This window comes from Pongo abelii, chromosome 1 (assembly GCF_028885655.2).
Source record: "Pongo abelii isolate AG06213 chromosome 1, NHGRI_mPonAbe1-v2.0_pri, whole genome shotgun sequence".
NCBI lineage: Eukaryota > Metazoa > Chordata > Mammalia > Primates > Hominidae > Pongo > Pongo abelii.
The window spans coordinates 197,076,465-197,101,672 of record NC_071985.2 but is presented as its reverse complement, the minus strand read 5'-3'; the positions used below and the strand labels follow the sequence as shown (position 1 = coordinate 197,101,672).

At 47.0% G+C, this 25,208-nt stretch overlaps 2 protein-coding genes across 4 annotated transcripts in view; both read right to left on the bottom strand.

Moving 5' to 3' along the window:
- Positions 1-13,570, bottom strand: part of OSCP1 (organic solute carrier partner 1) — a 37,761-nt gene extending 24,191 nt beyond the window's left edge. Inside the window, exons 1-2 of one of the 3 annotated variants that reach the window (XM_054555284.1) lie at positions 12,986-13,570; positions 10,109-11,057 (exon numbers count right to left, since the gene is read on the bottom strand). In XM_054555284.1, coding sequence (XP_054411259.1) covers positions 10,109-10,220 — 112 coding nt within the window. In that variant the 5' untranslated portion in view covers positions 10,221-11,057; positions 12,986-13,570. Of the gene's footprint in view, positions 1-1,043; positions 1,170-10,108; positions 11,058-12,985 lie in introns of those variants that run through there. The other 2 variants (XM_024238902.2, XM_024238909.3) reach the window with 2 other exon arrangements.
- Positions 13,571-15,645: 2,075 nt separating this feature from the next.
- On the bottom strand, positions 15,646-24,366 carry MRPS15 (mitochondrial ribosomal protein S15). Its single transcript, XM_024234225.3, has 8 exons — positions 24,075-24,366; positions 23,713-23,757; positions 21,999-22,074; positions 21,171-21,219; positions 20,599-20,683; positions 17,828-17,886; positions 16,059-16,250; positions 15,646-15,797 (listed from the first exon to the last, which is right to left on the bottom strand). Exons 1-8 carry the CDS (start codon positions 24,202-24,204, stop codon positions 15,660-15,662), a joined length of 774 nt encoding a protein of 257 aa, XP_024089993.1. The 5' UTR covers positions 24,205-24,366; the 3' UTR covers positions 15,646-15,659.
- Between the last annotated feature and the right edge of the window lie 842 nt (positions 24,367-25,208).

Genomic DNA, 25,208 nt, shown 5'->3' with positions numbered 1-25,208 from the left:
TATTAAACATGAGTGGTTATTATTGAAATATAGAAATTCCTCCTTCTTTTGCTGAACACAAAGGACACTCCAGATGATTGCCTGTGGCCATGTCTCTTTAGAGCAGAGGCAAGGTAGAGCAGTGAAGTGATTATTTTAGGCACTCTCAACCTGTAAGTAATTGACAGAAGTACCCGGAGGGCTCAGGCCCGCATTTTAGAGCATTTCAACACATTTTATGGGGGAAAGGGGAGCTGAGGGCTGGTTGTACTTAAATCTTAAATGGAAGAGCTACAGAGAGAGGGGAGAGGGGATACATCCCCAACACACACACCCCCAGTGACACAAATGAACTGACTGTGGCTCCATACAGAAATGCTAAACTCACACTTGACCTTTAGATTTTACTCTAGACTTGATCCTATTACTCAGTGAGGGAGAACCAAATCCATTACCAACACAGGTTGTCCCTGACATCTGACAATTTCAAACCATCCCAGCTTGCCCTTGATGTGCCCTAACATTTCCCCACTGTGGACAGCTGGGAGAGACATAGAACTCTGTCAGGTTTGCCTCATGCCTGACCACCTCCATTGGACTGAAACAAGAAAGAACCTGCAATAAACTGGGTTTTCCAACCTTTTTCTTACCATAGCCTACATAAAATGCAGCATTTGCAAGGAAACAGGCACAACTGAAAAGCCACACATAAGTCCTCAAAAGAGAGAATATGAAGAATTTTCCACAGACTTACGTAAGCCAGGGAGGAGGCGTGCCAAAGAAGAATTCAAGTTAAAGCACCACATCAACTCTGGTTAGGTTAATGCTTACAAAGGGCTACTATTCACCTAGGTGCTGAGTCATTTCTCTGGGGTCTTGGAGCCCTTATTAGGAACTAGGGAAATAGCTTACACTCAGATAAATCAGTTCTGGACGAAAGAATACCCCAAGGTGATTGTTAGCTACTCAGGCCAAGTGAAAAGCAAAATGAAGTCTTTCCCCGTGGGAAGTGAAGAAGCTCTGGAGCACCATGGCCCCTGGCGCCGGAGCATCCAGAAGTTTACCTGCTGGGAAGAGGACGGCAGGGTCTGTCCTTGTGGGCAGAGCAGTGAGTACAAATGCCCCCAAAGAGGAAATGGCTGCTTAATGGTTGGGCCACGACACCTAGGGCTCCCTCTTCTCGTTTCATTCTTTGGAAATAAGATGGAGGCACACGTTAACATGTTTTTGTCTTACAATTTGCTTCACCCAGCCCTTGGTTGAGGCAGACCTATTAGGTACCAGACACTGAAATAAACACCACAGGCACAAAGAGGAAGGAGATGTTATCCCGGCCCTAGAGAAGCAGCACATCATCTTTAGGTTAAACCTGAGAAATAGTTTTTTTAAAAAATTTAATTTGTGTCCGGGCGCGGTGGCTCACGCCTGTAATCCCAGCACTTTGGGAGGCCGAGGCGGGCGGATCACGAAGTCAGAAGATCGAGACCATCCTGGCTAACACTGTGAAACCCCGTCTCCACTAAAAAAAAATACAAAAAATTAGCCGGGCGTGGTGGCATGCGCCTGCAGTCCCAGCTACTGGGAGGCTGAGGCAGGAGAATGGCGTGAACCCGGGAGGCGGAGCTTGCAGTGAGCCGAGATCGCGCCACTGCACTCCAGCCTGGGTGACAGAGCGAGACTCCGGCTGAAAAAAAAAAAAAAAAGTAATTTGTTTTTAATTTTTTTCCCTTCATCCTAACATCCCTGAAGAAATAGTTTTAATCAGACTCGCCCATTAGTCTAAGTGTTGGTTTTTGGCATGCAAATGAGTTCTGCATACTTTTCACGAGGCCGGAATATACTAGTAGCCGGATTTCAATATGAAGAGGCTAAGGGGGGCCGGGCGCAGTGGCTCACGCCTGTAATCCCAGCACTTTGGGAGGCCGAGGTGGGTGCATCACTTGAGGCTGGGAGTTCAAGACCAGCCTGACCAACATGGAGAAACCCCATCTCTACTAAAAATACAAAATTAGCCAGGTGTGGTGGCTCATGCCTGTAATCCCAGCTACTCAGGAGGCTAAGGCAGGAGATATTGCTTGAACCTGGGAGGCGGGAGGTTGTAGTGAGCTGGGATTGCTCCACTGCACTCCAGCCTGAGCAACAATGAGCGAAACTCCGTCTCAAAAAAAAAAAAAAAGTAAGAGGCTAACACAGGGGAGGGAAGGGATTTTTCACAGGAGCTTCAGAAAGTTGGTAACTGGGTTCTCAACATAGCAAGCTTCTAGTCTTGGGTTCAGATTATGAAGCCAGTTTCTGTTCATTATTTTTGAACATTTATGTTAAAATAAATTTCAATGATTCAATTATGTATATGAAAAGCTCTCAAAATCCACACTTCATACCTGAAATTCTGCCATGCATCAAGGGAGGGATGGGTCAAAAATTGCTCAAGGAGAAGTGTCAAAGGATGGTTGTGAAATGTAATAAAGTGTACCAAGTACTTCAATTGGGCTTTTTTTCGAGGCTGGTCTGATGAAATAATTATCTTGATGAAAGCAATCAAGTTTTTACCAATTACCTCTGCTCTAAATTGACTTGTTTATGGGAATATGAAATTTGGAGCCAAGAATTTAGAGAGAGGCTAGGAAACCCTCCTGAATAGTTACCAGGTTTGAATCCTTTCTATGTCCCAGGCACTGGGCTTAGAACTTTATATGCATTATCTCATTTAAACTCCAAGACAACTCTGAATTATTATCCTCATTCTTTTTTTTTTTTTTCCTGCCAGACCACTTATCGTTTTATATTCTCCTCATTCTATTAAGGAGGAAACTGAATCGGAGAGTTTAAAGTCCAAGGCCACACAGCTGGTGATGGAGCTGAAATTAGAATTAGGTGTTTGATTTAATGCCTGTGCTTTTAAATATTATTATTATTATTATTTTTGAAGTGGAGTCTCGCTCTGTCACCCAGGCTGGAGTGCAGTGGCATGATCTCGGCTCACTGCAACCTCTGCCTCCCAGGTTCAAGTGATTCTCTTGCCTCAGTCTCCCAAGTAGCTGGGATTATAAGCGCCCACCACCACGCCCAGCTAATTTTTGTATTTTTAGTAGAGACAGGGTTTTGCCATGTTGGCCAGGCTGGCCTCGAACTCCTGACCTCAAGTGATCCTCCTGCCTCAGATTCCCAAAGTGCTGGGATTACAGGTGTGAGCCACTGCACCTGGCCTCTTAAATATTATATAGGTTATCTTCTCAGCATACTTGGTGTGGTGAGAGCATTTAAAATATTGAGGAGGATGACTGATGATAAGCACACACCACACCCAAATGTCAAATGACAGAAGGTACCTGAGATTTATTTAAAGGCTGAGAAAGTCTAAGGCTTTATTCTGAGGAGTCGACAACTTTTTCAGGTTTCCTGCTTGCAGTAGGTAAGGGGAAACTGAAGCTTTCACATGATGAGGCCACACTGCATGCATGATGTCATGCCTTCTGCCCACAGTCCTGGCAGCCATGCAGTTACATGCTTCAATTTTTCTCGGTTGCTCTGTGAGCTTAGGAGAATGGCTCAAGGAGGGTCACTCATGTTGAAGCACAATTCTTTGGTTACATGACACTTTAACAAAGTTGTTTTAAGGACTACCAAATAGGATGACATACCCCAAAGTATGGCTATTGCCCCAGCTGTCCCAGCAAAGCTTGGAACTGAGAAAAGGAGATAGATCCCTTAGGTACAGTGTGGCTTTTTGGTCAGAGTTTGCTTAGTTTTCATCTTACATGCTATATTTATTCCTCTTAAGTAAAAGATTCAAATGTATAACCAATATCTCAGCTAAATACAAACTCATGCCTATTTTCTTACTTTGACTTTGAAATGTTTCAAGTGGTCCCACTTTAAGCCCTGCTGATAAAGGCCTGAGTGAACCTGTGGATGCACACTGAACACATGCAGCCCAGAGATAGCATACCTCGTTTTCTGTCCACCTCTGTCCATTCATCTACATGAAGCATACAAAAAGAAAACACCAGTTCATGAAGCAAGAACATTATTTTCAAGGAGGCTTTAAACATACCAATTCCAATGATCTTATCTATGAAACTTTACTTTTCACGTTGGCATTTAATGTCTAATGTGAGCACACTGCCTTCTATTTGAAACCTTTAAAAGGATGATGGATAAACAACATATTTCAAAAAAGCTCAAGAAAGGCTATGTCTTACAGAGACTTGCCTAAGAAGAGAGTAAACTGAGGAGGATTAGCTATTCTGTGGTTCATCTTGAAAGGCCCAAGAAGCCCCAATCTCTAATGCTACAAGAATACATATCATTCAGTTGTAGGCTTTTAAAGACGCTAGCCTCCATGAGGAAGAATAATTCCAAGAACAGGCAGAGAAAAGAGTTTCTTTGTATACAATCTGAGTTTTCTTTTCTTTTTTTTTTTTTTTATTAATGTAAGATTTCCCTTTCTAGAGGACAGATGGATCTGCTCAAATTAGAAAACTTGAAATGTGAATTAAAAGGAAAATGTCAGCATTTGTTTCTGTTTTACTTTTTATATATAAAGATGCATGATTTCCATGTAAAAAGAAGGGAATAATGATGGGACCACTATGAAGAAAGCTTCTGAGGACAAATGCAGTTGGGGAGATACCAAGAGGAGACCAAATAAGGAAAAATGCAGTTGGCTAGAGAAATCGGTGAGAATCAAGACTCTATGGGTTGAAACCCAGCTCTACTTACTGGCTATATAAACTTTAAGCAACTTGTTTGACCTCAGTTTCATTCGTAAAATAGGGATCATAATAGCACCTATCTCACAGGCCTATTGTGGGGATAAAGCATAACACACATCAAATACTTAGCTGGCTTCCCTTTGAGTTCTGTTTCCTCTACTGAGGGACATTAGACACCACCCACAAAGGATGGAAGATTGACTTTTTTTCCTTTCCTTAATTTTTGGTGGAGATTTCAATCTAGAAGAACCACCCCTAGATAAAAAAGTTCTATACACATCTGTATTTCAAAAACATTTTGGCAAGGCACAGTGGCTCATGCCTGTAATCCTAGAACTTTGGGAGGCCAAGGTGGGTGGATCACCTGAGGTCAGGAGTTCGAGACCAGCCTGGCCAACATGGTGAAACCTCATCTCTACAAAAAATAAAAAAATTAGCTGGGTGTGGTGGTGCACACCTATAGTCCCAGCTACTTGGGAGGTTAAAACAGGAGGATTGCTTGAACCCAGGAGGTGAAGGTTGCAGTGAGTGGAGACTACGCCACTGTACTCCAGCCTGGGCGACAGAGTAACACTCCGTCTCAAAAAAAAACAAACAAACAAGCAAAAAACCCAAAACCATTTTGTAATTAATAGTTTCTTTTGGAAACATTTGCTACTAGATTGTGGTATTAGGGGTGATTTCTGAAGTTATAATCAAAGTATACACATGGCTTCCATACATAATACCAAAAGCTCCCAAGAGAGCAGTCTGAAAGCATGCCCAGTGCCATGTCCTAACTGGCTGCAAAGGGTTTCCATTGCAAGATCACACTCCTCTGGGAAAATTCACCATCTTCCCCCACCAAGAATCATGGGCTTTTGAAAAGAAAATACTGGGAGAGCAGCACCAAAAGTTTGGCAGTTACTGTTTTCTTTGGCACAATGTCCACATCTATCTTTCTGTGGCATTTATTTATTTATTTATTTATTTTTGAGACAGGGTCTTACTGTGTCGCCCAGGCTGGAGTGCAGTGGCGTGATCTCGGCTAACTGCAACCTCCACCTCCCGGGTTCAAGCGATTCTCCCGCCTCAGCCTCCCGAGTAGCTGGGATTACAGGCACCTGCCATCATGCCGGCTAATTTTTTATTTTTAGTAGAGATGGGGTTTCTCCATGTTGGCCAGGCTGGTCTTGAACTCCTGACCTCAGGTGATCTGCCCACCTCGGCCTCCCAAAGTGCTGGGATTACAGGCGTGAGCCACCACACCCGGCCTGGCATTTATTTTTTATTTGTTTATTCTGAGAGGGAGACTTGCTTTGTCGCACAGGCTGGAGTGCAGTGGCGCGATCTCAGCTCACTGCAACCTCTGCCTCCCGGGTTCAAGCGATTCTCCTGCCTCAGCCTCCTGAGTCGCTGGGATTACAGGCGCCTGCCACCACAACTGGGTAATTTTTGTATTTTTTGTAGAGATGGGTTTTCACCATGTTGGCCAGGCTGGTCTCGAACTCCTGACCTCAGGTGATCCACCCACCTTGGCGTCCCAAAATGCTGGGAATATAGGCGTGAGCCACTGTGCCTGGCCCCTGCAGCATTTATTTAACTGGTGGTATAGTGTGATAGACTTGTGGGAATTCAAGGAGGTGGAGTTTTAATCCCCTTGCAGGTGTGTTTGGGGAATAGTGGTGCTGCAAGGGGGTCATCTCTGAAGGACAGTGACTCTCGCTGATAAAATGGAACTGGCAGATGCTCCCGAAGGCAGGCAGGCTGAACGCCAGCAGGGGTCTCTGTAGTGCTGTGTGCTCCCCTACTCCTTTCCTCCTGAGAATACAGGGAAGAGAAACACTCTCTTTTTCTATTATTTCTCCAGATGACTTATTTGTGACAACTCCACTTTAGTTCTATTTTGAGCGGGGGCAGGCCCAAGGCTATTCAGAGCTAGTCGTTAAACTGGAACTAGAAAAATAAAACCAGAGTCTCACTGCCCTTTGGTTGCTTGTGCTACACGGTGATTGGCATGTCTTGGAAAAATCACTTTGTGGCCACATGCCTCAGTTTCCTCTCCTGTAAAATGAGGAATGTAAGCAAAAGATAATAAGGTCTTATTTATAAATATTTTTAAGAGGCAAAGGTAGCTTTTATTATTCTCGCCATTGCTTAAAACAGGAGACGACATTCAATATGCAACACTCGATAGTTGCCTCATAGAGAGAGCACTTCCTTTCTGTTGAATGCTAAACTAGAGGCTGCGTTGTGGGGGAAGCTGCAACATCTGCCTCAGCCTTGTGGGAATAGGGATGGCCTCCAGGAGACCAATTAGTTATATAAGATAATGAAAACATCTAGAAGAAATATGATTTCCACTCAAAGCTTCGAAGAGGACTAGTTTACCAAGTCTAGTGTTTTATAGGCTCCTGTGTACAGGGATCTGTTACCGGGGCTCTTGCTCCTGTGGCCACAACAACTTTAAATGGTGGAATAGGTGGAAGACATGAGTGTTTCTCAGCCCGTTGAATCCTATGCTCTCTACTCGGTTTTCTCACTCTATCTTCTACAGATCTCTAACAGCCAACTACTTTGTCATTTATTTGATAAAATCAGTGGGTATATTGGATATATATTTTTCAAACTCCTCCCTCTCCTCCTGACCTACCAACCCCCACAAAGATTCTGATATAGTCCCCAAGGTATGGCAGCAGAGTATAGTGGTTAAGGGGACATTGGCTGAGTATGAGCTTTGGAGCCTGATGCCTTGGGCTCAAATCCTTTACTTTTCCTCTTACCAGCCATGTAACTCTGGGCAAATTAGCCTTAGTTTCTCCATCTGTAAAATGGGGATAGTAATATTACCTATGTGTTACAATAGTTGGGAGGATTAAGGTGTTTAAGAGGAGCCCTTGGTACAAAGTAAGTGCTTGATTTTTCATTGTTTTATTGTTGATTGCTGTCACTAGAATCAGTTACTGGAGTGGACTGATCAATAGTCCTACCTCCAGTGAATGTCCAGAAGGGCTGCATCAGGCTCCATACAGTATCTCACACAGTGTTTGACACTCAGTCAAAATCTGTGGAATGAATGAGTTTGCGAATGTAAATTACTAAAGATGGCCGAAACTCCCTAAAACCATATTTAGCAAAACCAGAATAAAGGCTATAACTAACTCCTAAAGGTAAAGCTGTCCCCTAGTATTCCAAGGGCCTTGTCCAGCCCTCCTCTTGAAAGATACTTATTACTCATTGTGTTAACTTTGCTTTAACATATATGTATTATTACCATTTTATGGAGAAACAAGTTTATAGAGGTTACACCCAAAGGTCATGCAATTAGTTAAACGGTAAAGATGGAATTGGGACCCAGGTCTGTAAGACTCTAGAGAGTACGTTCTTAATTGCTAATTTACACTATCTCCCAAGATGCAGACTACCTACCAGTCTGAGGACTCCAGCATGTCACCTCATTGGTGCCACTAGCCTGAATGAAATCAGATCACACAGGCACCAAGGAAAACAGAACCCTCTCAAAGGAAAAATGACAATGCTATATAAAACTGCCAATTTAGATAATCAGTTCAAAAAACATTTTTTGATCACTAATTTATTCTGGTCTAGGAATTATGGCCGGTGCTGGAGTACAAAGATGAATAAGACAATCAAGCGGGAGATAGACATATACACAGATCATTTCAGTATAGCATGGCCAGTGATAAGGTAGCGAGGAGCAGGCATGGGGTGCTATGGGAGCACGGGGTGCTATGAGAGCATGCACAGGCCCTTTCTGCATATGGGGCGGATTCCTGAAGGAGATGATTCTTAAGCCAAATAATGCAGGATTGAAGGGGAAGAATGTAGGGATGGGAATTACTAGCACAGAAACACGAACAAACATGGTTTAAGTGGAGATCTATGAGCAGTTTGGTATTATTGAGAAACAGGAGGCAGGTAGTGGTGGAAGAAGGGACTGCAGAGGAAGACAGAGATCAGATCAGGAAGGGCCCTGAAATGGCCTGTGCAAGGACTTGGTCTTAACTCAGACGGCAGTGGAAAGCTGACAAAGGGTTTTAGGCAGGGTTAAGTATGGACAGATACACATTTTAGAAAGCTCATTGGCGGCAATGTGCAGAATGAATGGAGGGGGTATGTTATAGGGAGTTATTTTCAGCTCTTTATGCATGGACTCGCACTCAGTCACACACACACAATAGTTAATATCTGAATATGTATGCTTAGCATCTGAATATGTATGTTGAACATCAATTGAGCATACAAAGATTAATGGACAGAATGTTTTAATTGGCGGCCATGTCAATTGCCTTTTCAACTTTTCCTCCTCTACTTTGAAATATAATATTTCCTTCATACTTAATCCTAGGAAATTTGTGAAATATAATATTTCCTTCATACTTAATCCTAGGAAATTTGGTATAAGCAAGTTGTTTGCCGAGAAAGGAGGAAAAGAGGAAAAGGAACAGAGTGGCAGAGTGTTCTGAGTCGTCATTTTTCTGAGGATTAGTGTGGTGTCCATGGGAGCCAGATTTTGCATTTTCGAAGCTCTCATAGAATTATTTTTACAATTGTATTCCCCTCCAACACTTGTGGGGAGATTTATAACCTTCTTATTTTTTCATATTTATCTATATTATTTTAGAACACCAAATTTCTAGAAATACTTCTGAGATGAGTAAGACCAATCTCCAGCTTATGTGGGAAGATACTACCATAAAGGAATGAAGAATCAGAACCTGGGCTGGACGCGGTGGCTCACGCCTGTAATCCCAGCACTTTGGGAGGCCGAGGGGGGCAGATCATTTGAGTCCAGGAATTCAACACCAGCCTGGGAAACATGGTGAAACCCCATCTCTACTAAAAATACAAAAATTAGCTGGGCGTGGTGGTGCATGCCTGTAATCCCAGCTACTTGGGAAGCTGAGGCACGAGAATCGCTGGAACCCAGAAGGCAGAGGTTGCAGTGAGCCGAGATCGTGCCACACACTCCAGCCTGGGCGACAGAGCGAGTCTCTGTCTCAAAAAAAAAAAAAAAAAAAAAGAATCAGAACCTGTTCCTTGGGGGTAAAGAGGATGCTTGGACTAGCAAGGGGTATGATACTAGATGGTGGGCAGCTGGGACTCCTACATTTGGAAGGGACTGATTGACAAGAGAGACTGAGAAATCACCTCTCCCATTTGAAGAGATGGGGAAATTAGGGAGATCAGGCACCCTAGTGTCCACTGGGAGTATTAAGTTCCTCTGCTGTGAAAAGAGCTTTTGGGGGATTTGACTCCCGAGGGGCTCCAAATGGATGTGGCTTGTAAGAAAGGTCCCTGGTTATAAGAGTGAAGTGTGTAGGGGTGCGGGTCTGGCTGTGGGTGTTAGGGCGATGATGAGAGGGCCGGGCTGCTGGCTGCGGGTCTGGCTGAGCGGGCCGGGGGCCTCTCACCTTTGCGGGCCTTGTCTCCCGGGATGTTCTGGGCCCGCAGCCGTTGGTCCAGGATGTAAAGCATCTCCCCGCCCAAGTTCAAGAAGAGCAGCGGTAGCGTCCGCACCGACATGGTGCTGGAAACGAGCTGGACTGGTGAAAAGCCCCGGGGTTCGGTAGCCGGTGGCCTGAAGGCCAGGCCGCAGCGTCCCAATAGTCTGGTTGCTGGGGCAACGCCGCGACGGGAAGAGCCAGCCAATCAGAAGGCGGTTTGGTGGGAGGTGCCCTGAGGACGGGAGCTAATTGGTCTGGGTGGTGGACCGTCCCGGGGGGATTGGTCCGAGCCAGACGCTGGCGCGTCGTTGGCCGCGGCTGGGGAGCTGTCCTTCTGAGACTAGGTTTCCCTCGAAAGGACGAGGGCCGGGCCAGGGCTAGGGATGGTCACGACACAGCCAGCCCGGCGCTTGGGACCCCGGCCGCTGGCGCGGGGCCTCAGGTTCCCATAACAGGAAAGTCCAGGCAGAACGGCATTAGAGCAGGCTCGGGTCAGACGGACCTGGGTTGGAATCACGGCTCGTGATTTCTTGCTGTGTGACTTCGGGCAGGGTTTGAGCCTTGGCTTCCTCTTACGTAACATGGAGCTGGCACTCACATCACAGGGCGGCTGAGAGGAATCAGTGAGATCATGGAAAGGCCCCGAAAGCACTCAGTAAAAATGGTAACTGACTTTTCTTTTAGACGGGGGAAGGATCAGAAGTCCTGAGTCATTTGCATCGCCTCCCCAAAGTTTACTTGAAGTGAAGCCCCTCCTGGTTTCATACTCCATGAAGCAAACTAGTCCCGTCCGTCCCCGTGTGTCCAGCTCCCAGAGGATGCGCGCTGGGGGCTCTGGGGAGTTTCCTCCTCGACGCTGTTCCGAAGACCTCCCAATCATTTCTTTTTTTCTTTTTTTTTTGAGACGGATTTTGCCCTTGTCGCCCAGGCTGGAGTGCAGTGGCGTGATCTCGGCTCATTGCAACTTACGCCTTCAGGGTTCAAGCGATTTTCCTGCCTCAGCCTCCTGAGTAGCTGGGATTATAGGCTCCCGCCACCATGCCAGGCTAATTTTTGTATTTTTAGTAGAGACGGGGTTTCACCATGTTGGCCAGGCTGGTCTGGAACTCCTGACCTCAGGTGATCTGCCCGCCTGGGCCTCCCAAAGTGCTGAAATTACAGGCGTGAGCTATCACGCCCGGCCCCAACCATTTCTCTTTGAGGGCAGCGACTCCCTTCTTCACCTCCATCTTAAGCTCCGGGATTACTTTTTGCCATCTGCTGTATATTTTTACTCTGATGAACAACCATTTCTGTAAATTTCAGTACTTCCAAAACCTACTAATTATCTTTCCCTCCAGCTACTCAAACTTGAAACTTGGGCCTTGGCTTCCAAATCTGTTTCCCTGGGTCTTTATCAGTCATCATATTATGCTTTTTCCTCCAACACCTTTCTTACATTCATCCCTTCATTTGTTTTTCTGTCTGCATTGCTATGTTCCTCTGTATCACTGTTCTTTTCTCTCTTCTACCCTGCACTGGCTGCTAAGCTAAATGTCAGAAGACATCACTTTATTTTTTTTGAGATGGAGTTTCACTCTTGTCACCCAGGCTGGTGTGCAATGGCACGATCTCGGCTTACTGCAACCTCCGCCTCCTGGTTTCAAGCGATTCTTCCGCCTCAGCCTCCTGAGTAAGCTGGGATTACAGGCATGGGCCAGGGCACCATGCCCGGCTAATTTTGTATTTTTAGTAGAGATGGGGTTTCACCATGTTGGCCAGGCTGGTCTCGAACTCCTGACCTCAGGTGATCTGCCCACCTCGGCCTCCCAAAGTGTTGGGATTACAGGCATGAGCCACTGCGCCCGGCCAACATCACTTTCAATGTGACACATCCCTTCAGTGGTTTCCTACTCTTTGCCATATCACAGTCTAGATGCCTTGGCATGGCATTCCAGGCTCTCCACAGGCTCCAGCTACCTTTTTTTTTTTTTTTTTTTTTTTTTAAAGAGATGGGGGTCTTTACTTTGTTGCCCAAGGTTGGAATGCAGTGGCACCCTGGTGGCTCACTGCAGCCTAGAACTCCTAGCTTCAAGTGATTCTCCCACCTCAGACTCCTTAGTTGTTGGGATTTCAGGCGAGAGCCACCATACCCGGCCATCTTTTTAAAGCCACCTTTTTAAAGCCATCTTCTGCATCTGGCCACCTCCTCTCCCCCAGTCCAGTTGAACTCATCAGCAGGCTGCCTCTTCCTCATAACCACACCACTGAAAAGTCTTGCCCTGCCATAACTGAGCTCAAGTCCTTCCCATATTAACATTCTCCTTCCATCCCTGCTAGTCTGTTTTCCTTCCTTTCCTTCCCAGTGAAGTGTTTTGAACGAGTTGACAACACTCACAACTGGAACTTCCTTAACATCCTCACTCCCCACCTCATTGCAACTGGTATTATGCTCCCTGAACCCCACTGAAACTGCTTCACCATGAATACTTTTTGCTCCTTCCCTTAACTGATATCTCAGCATCAGGACTATACAGTATCCCATTGCTGGCAGCCCAAGGCTTTGTTTAATTTGGTTATTTTGCCTGCTCTGTGCTCTGTTTTAAAAGGGAATACAGGCCAGGCGCAGTGGCTCACGCCTGTAATCCCTGCACTTTGGGAGGCCAAGGCCAGCAGATCACTTGAGGTCAGGAGTTCAAGACAGGAGTTCAACACCAGCCTGGCCAACATGGTGAAACCCCGTCTCTACTTCGCTGGGTGTGGTGGTGCACACCTGTAATCCCAGCTACTGTGGAGGCGGAGGCAGGAGAATCGCTGGAACCTGGGACGGGGAGGTTGCAGTGAGCCAAGATCGCACCACTGCACTCTAGCCTGGGGGACAAAGGAAAACTCTGTCTCAAAAAAATTAAAATAAATAAATAAAAGGGAATACAACTAGGATAGGAATGTAATAAACACCTTAGCATCATTACTTCATGTTAGGCCTTCATGCATTTTTGTTACCTGCCCTGCTCCTAAAAGCATTTGAGTTTGCTGTAGTGTAGACTCTTCCCTTAGCTTCTCAGACCTTTTTCTTGGTCCCTAAGCAGTGTGGTATAGTGAACAGGACATAGGCTCTGGAGTCAAGACAGAGCAAGCTTTGAATCCTAGGCCTTTCTCTTCCCAGCTATATGAATTTGGACAAGTTACCTAACCTCTCTGAGTCTCAGTTCCCTCATGACTCTCTCATCTCTCATGGCTAAAATGAGGATAATTAGCCAATGTGCAGAGTAAAGGTGGCTGTGAATATTAGATAATGTGCCTAAGGCAGCAGTTAAAACAATGCCTTTTGACTGGATGCAGTTGCTCGCGCCTGTAATCCCAGCACTCTGGGAAACCAAGGCATTTGGGAGGGCAAGGATTGCTTGAGGCCAAGAGTTTGGGTAACCTGGGCAACATAGTGAGACCCTCTCTACAAAAAATAAAAAAATTAGCTAAGCGCAGTGGCTTACACCTATAGTCCTAGCTACTTAGGAGGCAGAGGCAAGAGGATTGCTTGAGCCCAAGAATTTGAAGTTAGTGAACTATGATCAGGCTACTGCACTCCAGTTGGGGCAACAGAGCAAGATCCTGTCTCTAAAAAAACAACCAGCCAAACCAACCAACCAACCAACGAAAAACACACAAATGCCTTTGCAGTAGGGCCTGATCCATTAAAATGTGTTCCTTTTTCTTTCCTTCCCCTTGGCTAGCCCCCTTAACTGTTAGTATCTGGCCCTCTGACACACTACCTCCAAGTAGCCGTGGCCACTTGGAAGTCCTGGCCCATTAAAGGCCTTCCCTACAATTCCTGGAAGTGATATCTGAATAGTGGATCTTCAGTTCTGAGCCTCTCATTTCTGCTTCTGCAGACACTCAGGCTCTGTTCTACCCCTACTTCACCTTCTCCTCCAGCTCAGCTGCTCCTTCTGACTTAGGCTAAGCTCTCAGGGATCATCCTTCCCATCCAGACAGGGTCCTTTTTTCTTATACACTCCATCCCTGGGCAGTTTCACTTATACCCATGGGCTCAATCACCCAACAACTCGCAAACCTCTCTAGTCCAGACCTCTCTACTGAGTCCTGGATCTAAACTTCCAACTGCTCTTTGGATAGCACTTTAACACACCTTTCTCCCTTTTTGGCTTTCCTCAGTGGCTTCCCTTCCCAGAGTGAAGTCCAACGTATTTCTCCAGTGTTATGGGCCGAATGTGTCCCTGACCAAATTCATATGTTGAAGCCCTAACTCCAATGTTACAGTATTTAGAGACGGGGCTTCTCAGAGTTAACTAGGGTTACATAAGGTCATGAGTACGGCCCTCATGACGGGATTAGTGGCCTTGTAAGAGAGTGAGCTCTCCCCACTGCATGGAGCAAGGGAAAGGCCATGTGATGACATTGAGAAGGTGGCTTTTCCAAGCTAGGAAGAGTCCTCACCTGAAATTGAATTGGCTGACACTCTGATCTTGGAATCCCCGGCCTCCAGAACTGTGAAAAAACGAACTCACAATAAAAATCCTGTGAAGTCACCTAATCTATGGTATTTTGTTACGGCAGGCTGAGACACCCAGAAAGCTCTATATCACCTGGTATTTGCCTACCCCTCTGACCTTGTCTTCTTACTATTCTTTGTTCTGTTTTAGACACATTGTCTTCAATGGGTCTTCAAATTGGGTTCTTCAAACATACCAAGCATGCTCAGGCTTCAAGGTGTTGGCACTTAACTTGGTGTAAATGGATGGGCTTTATGGGGAAGGGGGATCCATAACTCCCTAGAATTTATAAGCAATGCTTTGCATATGCTTCCTGGGCATAGGACTTGTAGTTTTGATCAGATTCTCTGCATGAACACCGATATCCCCCAGCCCCGGTACACTGCTCTTTCTCTCCTCCTCCCATTTACCATCCACACAGCTGTTGCTTAACTATCTAAAACACAGACCTGTTAATTGCCATCACTCCTTCAGTTTTAAAACTTGAACTGTCTCCCCACTCCCTAGTGGACAGTGTACAATCTTCTCAGCCTAGCATATAAAGCTTCTCACACTTCAGCTTCAGCTTACCTTTCAAGCTTTATTTCTCATTCTCCCCGTTCTCTGAATACAGCATGTCTCTCTAGACATCCTTGCCTTTGTACTTGCAATCCCTTCTGCCCAGGAGGCCTTCCCTTCCTGTCTCTATATAGTGAATTCCTACTCATCCTTTAGGACCCAGTCCAGAAGGCAGCTCCTATAGCAGTTCTTCCCACCCAGCCGGCCACACTTCTACTGTGCTGTCACGTGCTCTGTCTTGCCTCCACTGACACACGTCACCTGGATGACAGGTACTTGTTTGTATGAGTGTGTGGGAGGCGTGTCATGAGTGTGTATCCTCTGGTGGGTGAGGCAGGGACTCTGCCTCAGAAAACTCTGAGATCTCAGAGCTGAATGAAAGAATAAATTCCTCCTCCTCCTCAGGCCAAAACGAGCCCCATCATCTCTCCTATCATTCTTCAAGACAGAAAGAAATGATTGAACAGAATTTATTGGCTGTCTTTGAGTGTCTTTGGTCCGGCTTTGGCAGGGCTGTCTGGGTTCCTCCGCTTTGCTTGTTTTTGGGCTGCTGCTGCAGCCTTTAAGGCTCTTCTTCGCTTCTTCAGCTTTTGAGTCTCCTGGAAAACCTGGGAGTGAAAAGGGGCAGAAAAAGACCTTGTAATCCTGTGTAAAACCTCAGACTTGGAACAAGTGGGGTGGGAACTATCTCCCCCAGATGGTAACCCCAGCCTTTCTCCATGGGGTTGGTGGCCTGTGACCTCCCTGGATCCATTCCAGGGCCTGGGGCCAGTTCCATGCCTCTAACAGAAACAGATGATCCCTCCCTTCTGCTTCCTCCATCCCAGTCCCTGAGTGGGGCCAAGCAAAGCAGCAATTCTGACTCGTACCCGAATGCACAGAGCCTTCTTGGTCACGAATCGGCGGTGGGCTCTTCGGTAATACAGAGGGGGGAAGGTGTACTCAATCCCCAGCCCTCTGCATATCTTCTCAAAGACATCATAGTTGGTGTTACGGAGGTTTTTGAGCATCTTTTTCCTCTGGTCAATGCTCATTAGCAGATAACGTTTGTGGGCTTTGTCCTGTAAGAGATTCTCATTACTGTTAGTATTATATAAGTGTTACTGTTGTTCACAGTAACAAACAATGGTCATTTTATCATTTCACTGAAATTTCTCAGTAATCTTATGCAAATATTAATGCAATTCTGAGGGAGGTATTATCATTGTTATTCCCATTTTACAGATGAGAAAACAAAGGTTTAAAGATGTTATCTGATTCACAAAAGGTCTTTAGAACTGTGAGTGCTGAGATAGGGTCTTGAATCTCTATCTATTGGTCTGACTTCAAACCTCATGCTCTTTCTCCTACACTACCCACTCAGACTCTCCATAGCTTAGCAAACTGTCAGCTGGGGTAGAGAGGAGGGAAGGCCTTGTGCTCTTCCTGGAAATGCCTACCCACAGCTGGCTGCTGCCCTGTGAAGGACTTCTGCAGTAGGGCTGCTGTCCCACACCTCAAATAAGCAAAACTGTGATCTTTAAGAAGCAGGCTCCAGGGAACACTGAGGTGCCAGGCATGGTGCTGTACCAGTCTGTATTCACAATCATGTGTTTATTAAAAATAACAGCATTTGCCTAATTACAGCAGCTCTGTGCCAGACACTGTGCTGAGATATGGTATAATCGTTAAGAATATGGCTGGCCACGGTGGCTCACACCTGTAATCTCAGCACTTTGGGAGGCCGAGGTGGGGAGATCACGAGGTCAGGAGATCGGGAGCATCCTGGCTAACACCGTGAAACCCCGTCTCTACTAAAAATAAAAAAAATTAGCCGGGCGTGGTGGCACGCGCCTGTAGTCCCAGCTACTCAGGAGGCTGAGGCAGGAGAGTTGCTTGAACCTGGGAGGCGGAGCCTGCAGTGAGCCGAGATTGCACCTCTGCACTCTAGCCTGGGTGACAGAGCAAGGCTCCGTCTCAAAAAAAAAAAAAAAAGAATATGGGTCTCGGAGCAAGACTGCCTTGTTTCAAGGTCTCAGCACATCACTTCCCGGTGCTATGCCTTAAGGAATAACTTAATCATTCCATGACTAGATTATTCCTCATTAAGATGGGAAAGAAAGTCATGAGAGTCAAATAAGAAGATGCATGTGAAGTACTTAGCACAGGGCCTAAAGACTTTATATGCATCACATTGGCTGTTATTATTATTTCACATAATCCTTGCAATCCTGTGAGCAAGTATTCGTATGATTTCCATCTTATTGAAAAGAGAACTGAGGCTGAGACCTGTACTTCCCTAATATCACACAGCTAGTTAAGTGGAAGTGGCAGAGCTCGGATTTGAACCCAGGGCAATCTGACTCCATTCATGCATTCAACAAATATTTACTGAGCACTCAGCATGTGCCAGACACAGTGATCATGCTCTAAAGTTTGTGTTCTTAACCCCTGGTGACACTCAGCATGGCCTTGTAAGGCTCCAAGTCCTCTGGAGGCAGGAGGGAAGCATTTTTCCCACGGGAGCTGAAGGGTGGGCACTCTGGTGCTACAGCCCAATGGCTTCTAAGCCTCCTCCTCTGGACCCAGAGCCCTTCCCCTCCAGACCCCTTTCCCCCAGGCTGCTGCTGTTTAACTGTGAATGACGCCCAGAGTTTACCTTTCGATGTTTCTCCAAGTGTTCTTCATAACTGCGGATCTTGACAGACAAGGCAATAACTGAAACCACAAACCACAGAGCATGAGAGCTGGGCACAGAGGAAGGAAGGGCCCAGGCCTGGTTTATGTTTTAAGAACTCAAGGAATAACAATCACCAATGCTCTGTACAGCTCTCTATAAATCCCCAATCACTCTGAATTTCAAGATTTCAAAGGCTTATCTTAGACATTACCTTTCCTTTAAAAAGCAAAATCCAAGGAAGGGACATCCCTTAATATTATAAAGATATCATCCAAAAATCATAGCAAATAGCATTCTTTTTTTTTGAGACGGAGTCTCGCTCTGTTGCCCAGGCTGGAGTGCAGTGGTGCGATCTCGGCTCACCGCAACCTCTGCCTCCCAGGTTCAGGCGATTCTCTTGCCTCAGCCTCCAGAGCAGCTGGGATTACAGGCGCCCACCACCACACATGGCGAGTTTTTCTATTTTTAGTAGAGACGGGGTTTCACCATGTTGGTCAGGCTGGTCTCAAACTCCTGACCTCAAGTGATCCACCTGCCTTGGCCTCCCAAAGTGGTGGGGTTACAGGCGTGAGCCACTGTGCCTGGCCGCAAATAGCATTCTTAATGGTAAGACTAGCCATTCAATTCAGGAATTAGACTAGGATACAGTGCTATCATGGTTAACAATTCAACATTGTATTAGAGGTCCAAGCTAATGCAGTAAAGTATTTTGGCACAAATAAGATTCTAAAACTGTCACGGGTCTACTCCTTGCCTCTCCCCTTCCTGCTGCCACCTTTATCTCCATGCTTTGACTAATGAATTTTCAAAATTATCAGCTCTCACTTGTCTCTCAAGAACCCAGGATATCCTTCACTCAGGCATCCTCTTGTTTAATTTACCCTCTGTACTGCAAAGATGGGGGCAAAAGCAGAAGCTGGCCCCAAAGAGAGGCTGTCATAACAGCAGGCCCTTCCCAGTACATATTGAGTTCTGGGAGCACTGCAGGAAGTGCAATGGGAACCCTGACCACAACCACATGGCTCCATCACAGCAGCTTAGGTGTAGAGTGGAACAACACAGAAAGATGGGCCTTGGTTCCTGAGGGGTTCTCTAGAGCAGACACTATGCTAGAAGCAACTGGCATTCAGAAAACTGAGTAATAATGGAAAGGCAGAAGTGACATCTGTGGGCTGGGCGTGGTGGCTCATGCCTGTAATCCCAGCACTTTGGGAGGCTGAGGCAGGTGAATTGCTTGAGCTCAGGAGTTCGAGATCAGCCTGGGCAATATGACGAAATCCTGTCTCTACCAAAAACACAAAAATTAGCTTGACATGGTTGTGCATGCCTTTGGTCCCAGCTACTTGGGAGCCTGAGGTAGGAGAATTGCCGGAGCCCCAGAAGTTGCGCTGTAGTGAGCCATGATCACGCCTGCCACTGACTGCATTCCAGCCTGAGTACAGATTGAGATCCGGTCTCAATAAACAAACAAACAAAAAGAATCAAAACTTGTGCTTAAAGACGACCCCAGTAACCACCTTGCCAGTCCAGGCCATTTGTTCCTATCAGCCTGGGGATTTCAGTAGTGATAATGCAGAAACAGGTGAGGAAAGATAAGCAGGCCTTTTGTGGCCAAGCTGGTCCCTAGCCCAGGGCTTTAGCCGGGCAAGGGAAGCTGAAACTCATCTTCTCAAAAGGGGCTATGGAGGACCCTTGAGTCCAGTTCTCAATGGGGTTTTAGTATCCAAGATGAACTCACCAGACTTTAATCCCTGGCAGAGGGAGAAGAAAAGAATGAAGGCAGGAGGGTGGAAGAGGAGGAGGAGGCTGTAATATAGGCCAATGGCAAAGGAGAGAAAGTGTGCAGATCCTCTGCAGGTCCACTAGTCTACCTCACTTGCTCTCAGTGGGCAATGAAGAGAAACTGCACCCAGAGAGAGGGGGAAATGGTGGTGCTTGGCACTTTTCACTCACATCTAATGAGGACTACCGCCTGTTCCAGCCTGAACCAAAGTAGCAACATTATTCCCTTGGGAATGCACCATGGTGTCTGTCTGGCACAAGAGGGTTCAAAATGTTAGTCTTACTATTATTTTTTTATTTTTGAGACGGAGTCTCGCTCTGTTGCCCAGGCGAGAGTGCAGTGGCGTGATCTCGGCTCACTGCAAGCTCTGCCTCCCAGGTTCACGCCATTCTCCTGCCTCAACCTCCCCAGTAGCTGGGACTACAGGCGCCCGCCACCACGCCCGGCTAATTTTTCGTATTTTTAGTAGAGACGAGGTTTCACTGTGTTAGCCAGGATGGTCTTGATCTCCTGACCTCGTGATCCGCCTGCTTGGCCTCCCAAAGTGCTGGGATTACAGATGTGAGCCACCGCACCTGGCCTAGTCTTACTATTATTATCACACATCATGAGCTTTAGTTTCCAAGGTGTGTTTACATTTCCTAGCTGCCTCTCACAATGCTTCCATGAGGTGGGTAACATTACCTCTGCTCTGCTCTCCCTTATTCCCCCATTTCCAGATGAGGAAGCAGGGGCTCCAAGAGAGGGTTGGTGACTTACCCAAGCTCACACAGTGGTACAAGGTCCAACTGGGCGTTGACTCCAGTATCAGAGCTTGGGGTACAGGGTCCAATTTTCATTGCCCTAGGTCCTTCATGTCTCTCCCTTTCCCAAGCCCATGTGCATGTGCTTGTAGACAAGAGCCCTAGATCAGGTCCCAGCTAGCAGGCTTCCCTACACCCCCACTCCCCAAGGGTCCCCAACCAACTTCGAGCTTCCAGGGATCTGGTATCCTCCGGGTTTGCAACAATCTTCTTCATAAACTGTTCTCGCTTGGCTTTTAGCGTCTCCTTCTGTTGAAGACAGAGACAGAGAAAATCTGTGGAGTCTGCCACCCTCTAAGAACTAGCCCTCCTCCCCCCAGGGGCCCTGGTTACAGTTATAGCAACTAGGGCCATAAGGCTCAGGGCCTGACTTCACTCTGCTCACTGTGGCCTTGACCAGCCACATGGCTATCCACATCCAGGTGAGCCCAAAGCCAAAGCCACTGACAGAGGAAATGGCTTGTTGCATGAATGTCCCCAAAGCTTGCTCATTCATTTATGCTCATTCTTTCATTCACTGAGCACCTGTTTGTCAGGTGCTAGGGGTATGGTGGGGGAACAAAAGTGTCCCTGCCCTGAAGATGCTCTGTCTAGGGATATTGACAAATGGAGGCAGAATGACAGTGGGCTAAGTGCTGTGACTGGAGAAGCATGAGATGCAGGGTGCTAACCAGGGTAGAAGGGAGTCCCAGAGGAGAAGACTGCGGGAGGCTGAGGCTTGGCAGAGGCTGCTCACCTTGTTGGCCATTTCCAAAGACAAGATTCTTTTCACGACATCATCAACCCTGTGGATAAACCAGAGCAATGAGACAGACATGGGGGGAGAAGAGGAGAGGAAAGCAATGCTGGTTTCATTTTAGTTTGAAAAGCAAAGATGATTGAAAAATTCCTTCTGTAGCAAATGAATCTCCCTGGAGGTGGGGAGCCATTTCCCAGGGATTAAAAGTCAGTGTGGATCTGGCTTGCTGGGCTGAAAACTATAGAAACTGGGGCTGTCAGCTCGACTGTTCCAGTCTCGTCACAGGGAGGACAAGGAGAGGATTTCCATTTTAGCTACAACATGGTTCAATCTGTTTTGAGACATTTCAAGTTAAATTGCACAGTGGGAGGGACTGACCAGCTCCCACCACACTGCATAGGAGCTGAGCAGAGGGCCTCTGGCTTTGGTGTCAGTCAGCCCTGGATTTAAACTCTAGCTCTGCCCTTTAGAACTGTATGACACTGGACAGCTTGAAAATCTATAAAATGGGGACATACAGCTTTTGTGAGGAACAAGAGATGAGAGATTTCTATAAAGATCTGTGAAGTATGTTAGCTCCTTGGAATCTAGTGGTATAGGGTGTTCATCTAGAGTACAAAAAAACCCCCAAGTAGCCGAGCTCCATGAGTGCCGTCTGCCTTGCTGACCACCCACCCTCACCATATCTGGACACCTGGGCCCCTGCCTCCTTCTAGATCAAGCTTCAGCTACAGCAAGCCAAGTCTCAAAGCCACTGTCTTTCCCCACTCCCCGACAATCCTCCCAGGGCCCCCTGCCTCCTCTACTAGGTTTCTTCCTGCTTACTTCTCAATTCCAGGGACATTCTGGTAGTCTTTGAGCAGCGTAGAAGGAGGTGGGTCATCATCCTGCCTAGGCTGGGCTGTCAAGTAAATATGGGGATAGAAAACACCCAGAGTCAACTCTCGCTGCCCACCCTCCCAGACCTGGCTCTTCTCACCCACTCTCCAACTCCAGAAGGGACATCCAGGGTCTCAAGCAAAGCACTGGATATCTCTGGGCTCAGTTTCTCCTTTGCAAACTCTGTGGGCACCTGCTTTGATATTTCATGCTGGGAGTAGGTGGCTTTTCCCAAGACCCTACACTGTGCCTGCACCTTTCACACACTTATCTGGCTCTACAGTTTTCAGATCCCCCACTAGGATGGGTCCTCCTGTGGATAGGACAGAGTTTGACTCCCTTGGAATCCACCACAGTCTGGCCCATGGCTCGGCCTAGACTAGGCACTCAACAAACACTTGCTGGCTGACTGCATGTATGAATTAAGGGGGTTGAAGAAAGGCAGCTAGCCGTGCGATGCCTGAAATGTAAGCAGCAAGTAGAGATCACAGGAAAACCTGTCTTGGTATGTGTACCCCTGCTACCCCTTGGAGATGAGGAAGATGCATAGGGTAGATGGACTTATCCTCTCCAGTCAGACCCTGCTATGCAAATAACATTAATGGGCCTCTTCTGTCTGTAACAGCTCAAGTTGGTTCTGATAGGGAGGCAGAAAAGAATTATATTAAAAATAAATTAATAGCAATAAATTCTACTTATTTTATTTTTTGTAGAGACTGGGTCTTGCTGTGTTGCCCAGGCTGGTCTTGAACTCCTGGCCTCAAGTGATCCTCCAGCCTTGGCCTCCCAAAATGTTGGGACCATGTCCAGCCAATAATTTCTTTTTTTTTTTTTTTTTTTTTGAGATGGAGTCTCGCTCTGTCACCCAGGCTGGAGTGCAGTGGCATGATCGGCTCACTGCAACCTCCACCTCCCAGGTTCAAGCGATTCTCCTGCCTCAGCTTCCTGAGTAGCTGGGATTACAGGCGCGTGCTACCACACCTGGCTAATTTTTTTTGTATTTTTAGCAGAGACGAGGTTTCACCGTGTTGGCCAGGCTGGTCTCGAACTCCTGAACTCAAGTGATCCGCCCACCTTGGCCTCCCAGTGTTGGGATTACAGGCGTAAGCCACCGCGTCCGGCCCCAGATAATAAATTCTAATATATACTATTAATATATTTAATTGAGCACAGTGTTAAGGATGCTTTTCATGTATTATCAATGAATCCTAACAATCCTTGCAAATGGATACTTTCACACTCATTTTAGAAATAAGAATCAGAGAGAGGAAGTACCTCGCCCCATATCATTTACCTAATAAGAAGGATCTTAACTACTACGCATACTGAGTTTCAATGGGAAATTACATCCTGCATCTCAAGCGCAGACACAAAGTGCCATACTCTAGGTAGGCCTGGGTGGTGCCAGCCATGCACTCCCTCTGGCAGGCTCATTTTCACTCATTCACCTGGAAAGCTCCTGCTCCCGCCCTTCACACCCCTCTGTCCCCATACAGGCTGCAGACCTAGGGCCTTGTGTAAGGTGGACGTGGGATCTTTTGCTCAGGACCTCTGGCTCACCTCATCTAGTGGCTCTAACTCGCCACATCGGTCTCCTTACCCACCCCAGCCTTCCAGGAGGTCTCTCTTCCGCCCCAGGTCCCACCTTAGGAACTCCTACCTGGTTTCCGGATGACATATCCACGCGCGGCCTGAAGGAGGAGACCTACGCAGAAAAGAGAGGGCTGAGGCCCATCTCCTTAAATAGTCCACCCTCAATTCCTTTCTGTGTCCCTCGCATGGCCCGTCAGCCACGGTCTATGCGCTTCTGAACCTAACCGCCGCCCCATTTCTTCCCTATCCCTTGTCTCTCACATCTTGTTTCACCTCTTGCGCAACCACCGCCCTTTCCCCCTTATCCTGACCGCTGTACATCTCCCCTACTCCTGTGCTTCCTTCTCCCCTACTCCTGTGCTTCCTTATTCCCTATCTCCGCCGAACCCTGTTTCCCTACGCCCGCCGTCCCATTTCCCAGCTCCTCACTTCGAGGCTGCAGGCCCCACTGGTTGAAAGGAAACCTGGCGCTCCCACCGCCCGGCAGCCCGGGTACTAGGGCCTGGGTAACTGCCTGGGTCCGAATCAAACTCAGCGTCCTCCACGCGACCCTCAGCATGGTGACCTCTAACCCCCGCGGGGCCCGCGCCGCGGCCGCCCTTCCCTTTGCGGCACGGGCCGGGTTACATGGGTGCCGCCATGCTGGCCCAGGATCGACCAATCGAGGCAGTTGCAATACCGGAGCAGACGAAGACCGAGAGAATGGATTAGGTGGCGGGACTCTGATGACGCAACGCACGGGGCGGAGCTCAGAGACCGGGTTCCCGCTGCGCGTGATCGGGCCGTGGTGGTTGTGTGCCACGTTTAGCAGCGTGCTGGGGTGCAGTATAAATTCTAAAATGCCACTTTTTGGAGGGCATGCATTCCGTCCTTAATCTCATTCCTGGCCCTCGGGCCAGGGTTATTTTGGGAGTTCCATGGCGCCTGCGGTAGCCTTCTACCCCCAACCCAGTCCCCTCTCCACCCCACCTCACCCCTCCCTTAGTCAAGGATGGAACCGTGTAAGAACTACTACTGGGTTTCAGCCATGTCTCTGGCAGCCTCGTAGCCTGGAGACTAAAGTTCCTGGTCTGGAATCCTAACTCAGCCATTTACTCAACGTGTGATCTTGTGGGCAAGTCACTTAACCTTTGTGGGCCCTGTAGGGATAGTAATAACAATATCTCTCTTTTAGGTTGTTGAGAGGATTAACTAAGGCAGTTGTATGCAGACCACCTGGTATATGGTGAGCATTTAGTAAATCTTAACGGTGATGTTATTTGTGAAATGAATGGTGTAAGGTGAATACAAATTAGAAGTAAGAAAAAGAAAATTTAATTTTCCCTGGCACAAAAAGGGAAAAGACTCCTTCCCCTCACTTTTCTGAGAGCATTTACTTTAGAAAACTTGTAATTGTGAATACTTTCTCTACTGCTTTGCGATGAATGTAAATCTTCTTAAAAGGTAAATAAACCTCTTGCCAATTTTACAACCCCGGGATGTTTTTCTCAAGGACCTGGGAGCCAACCCTTTGAAATGTAATAATTAAGGAGGATAGTGCTCTCTCTCTCTCAGTTCGTGTGG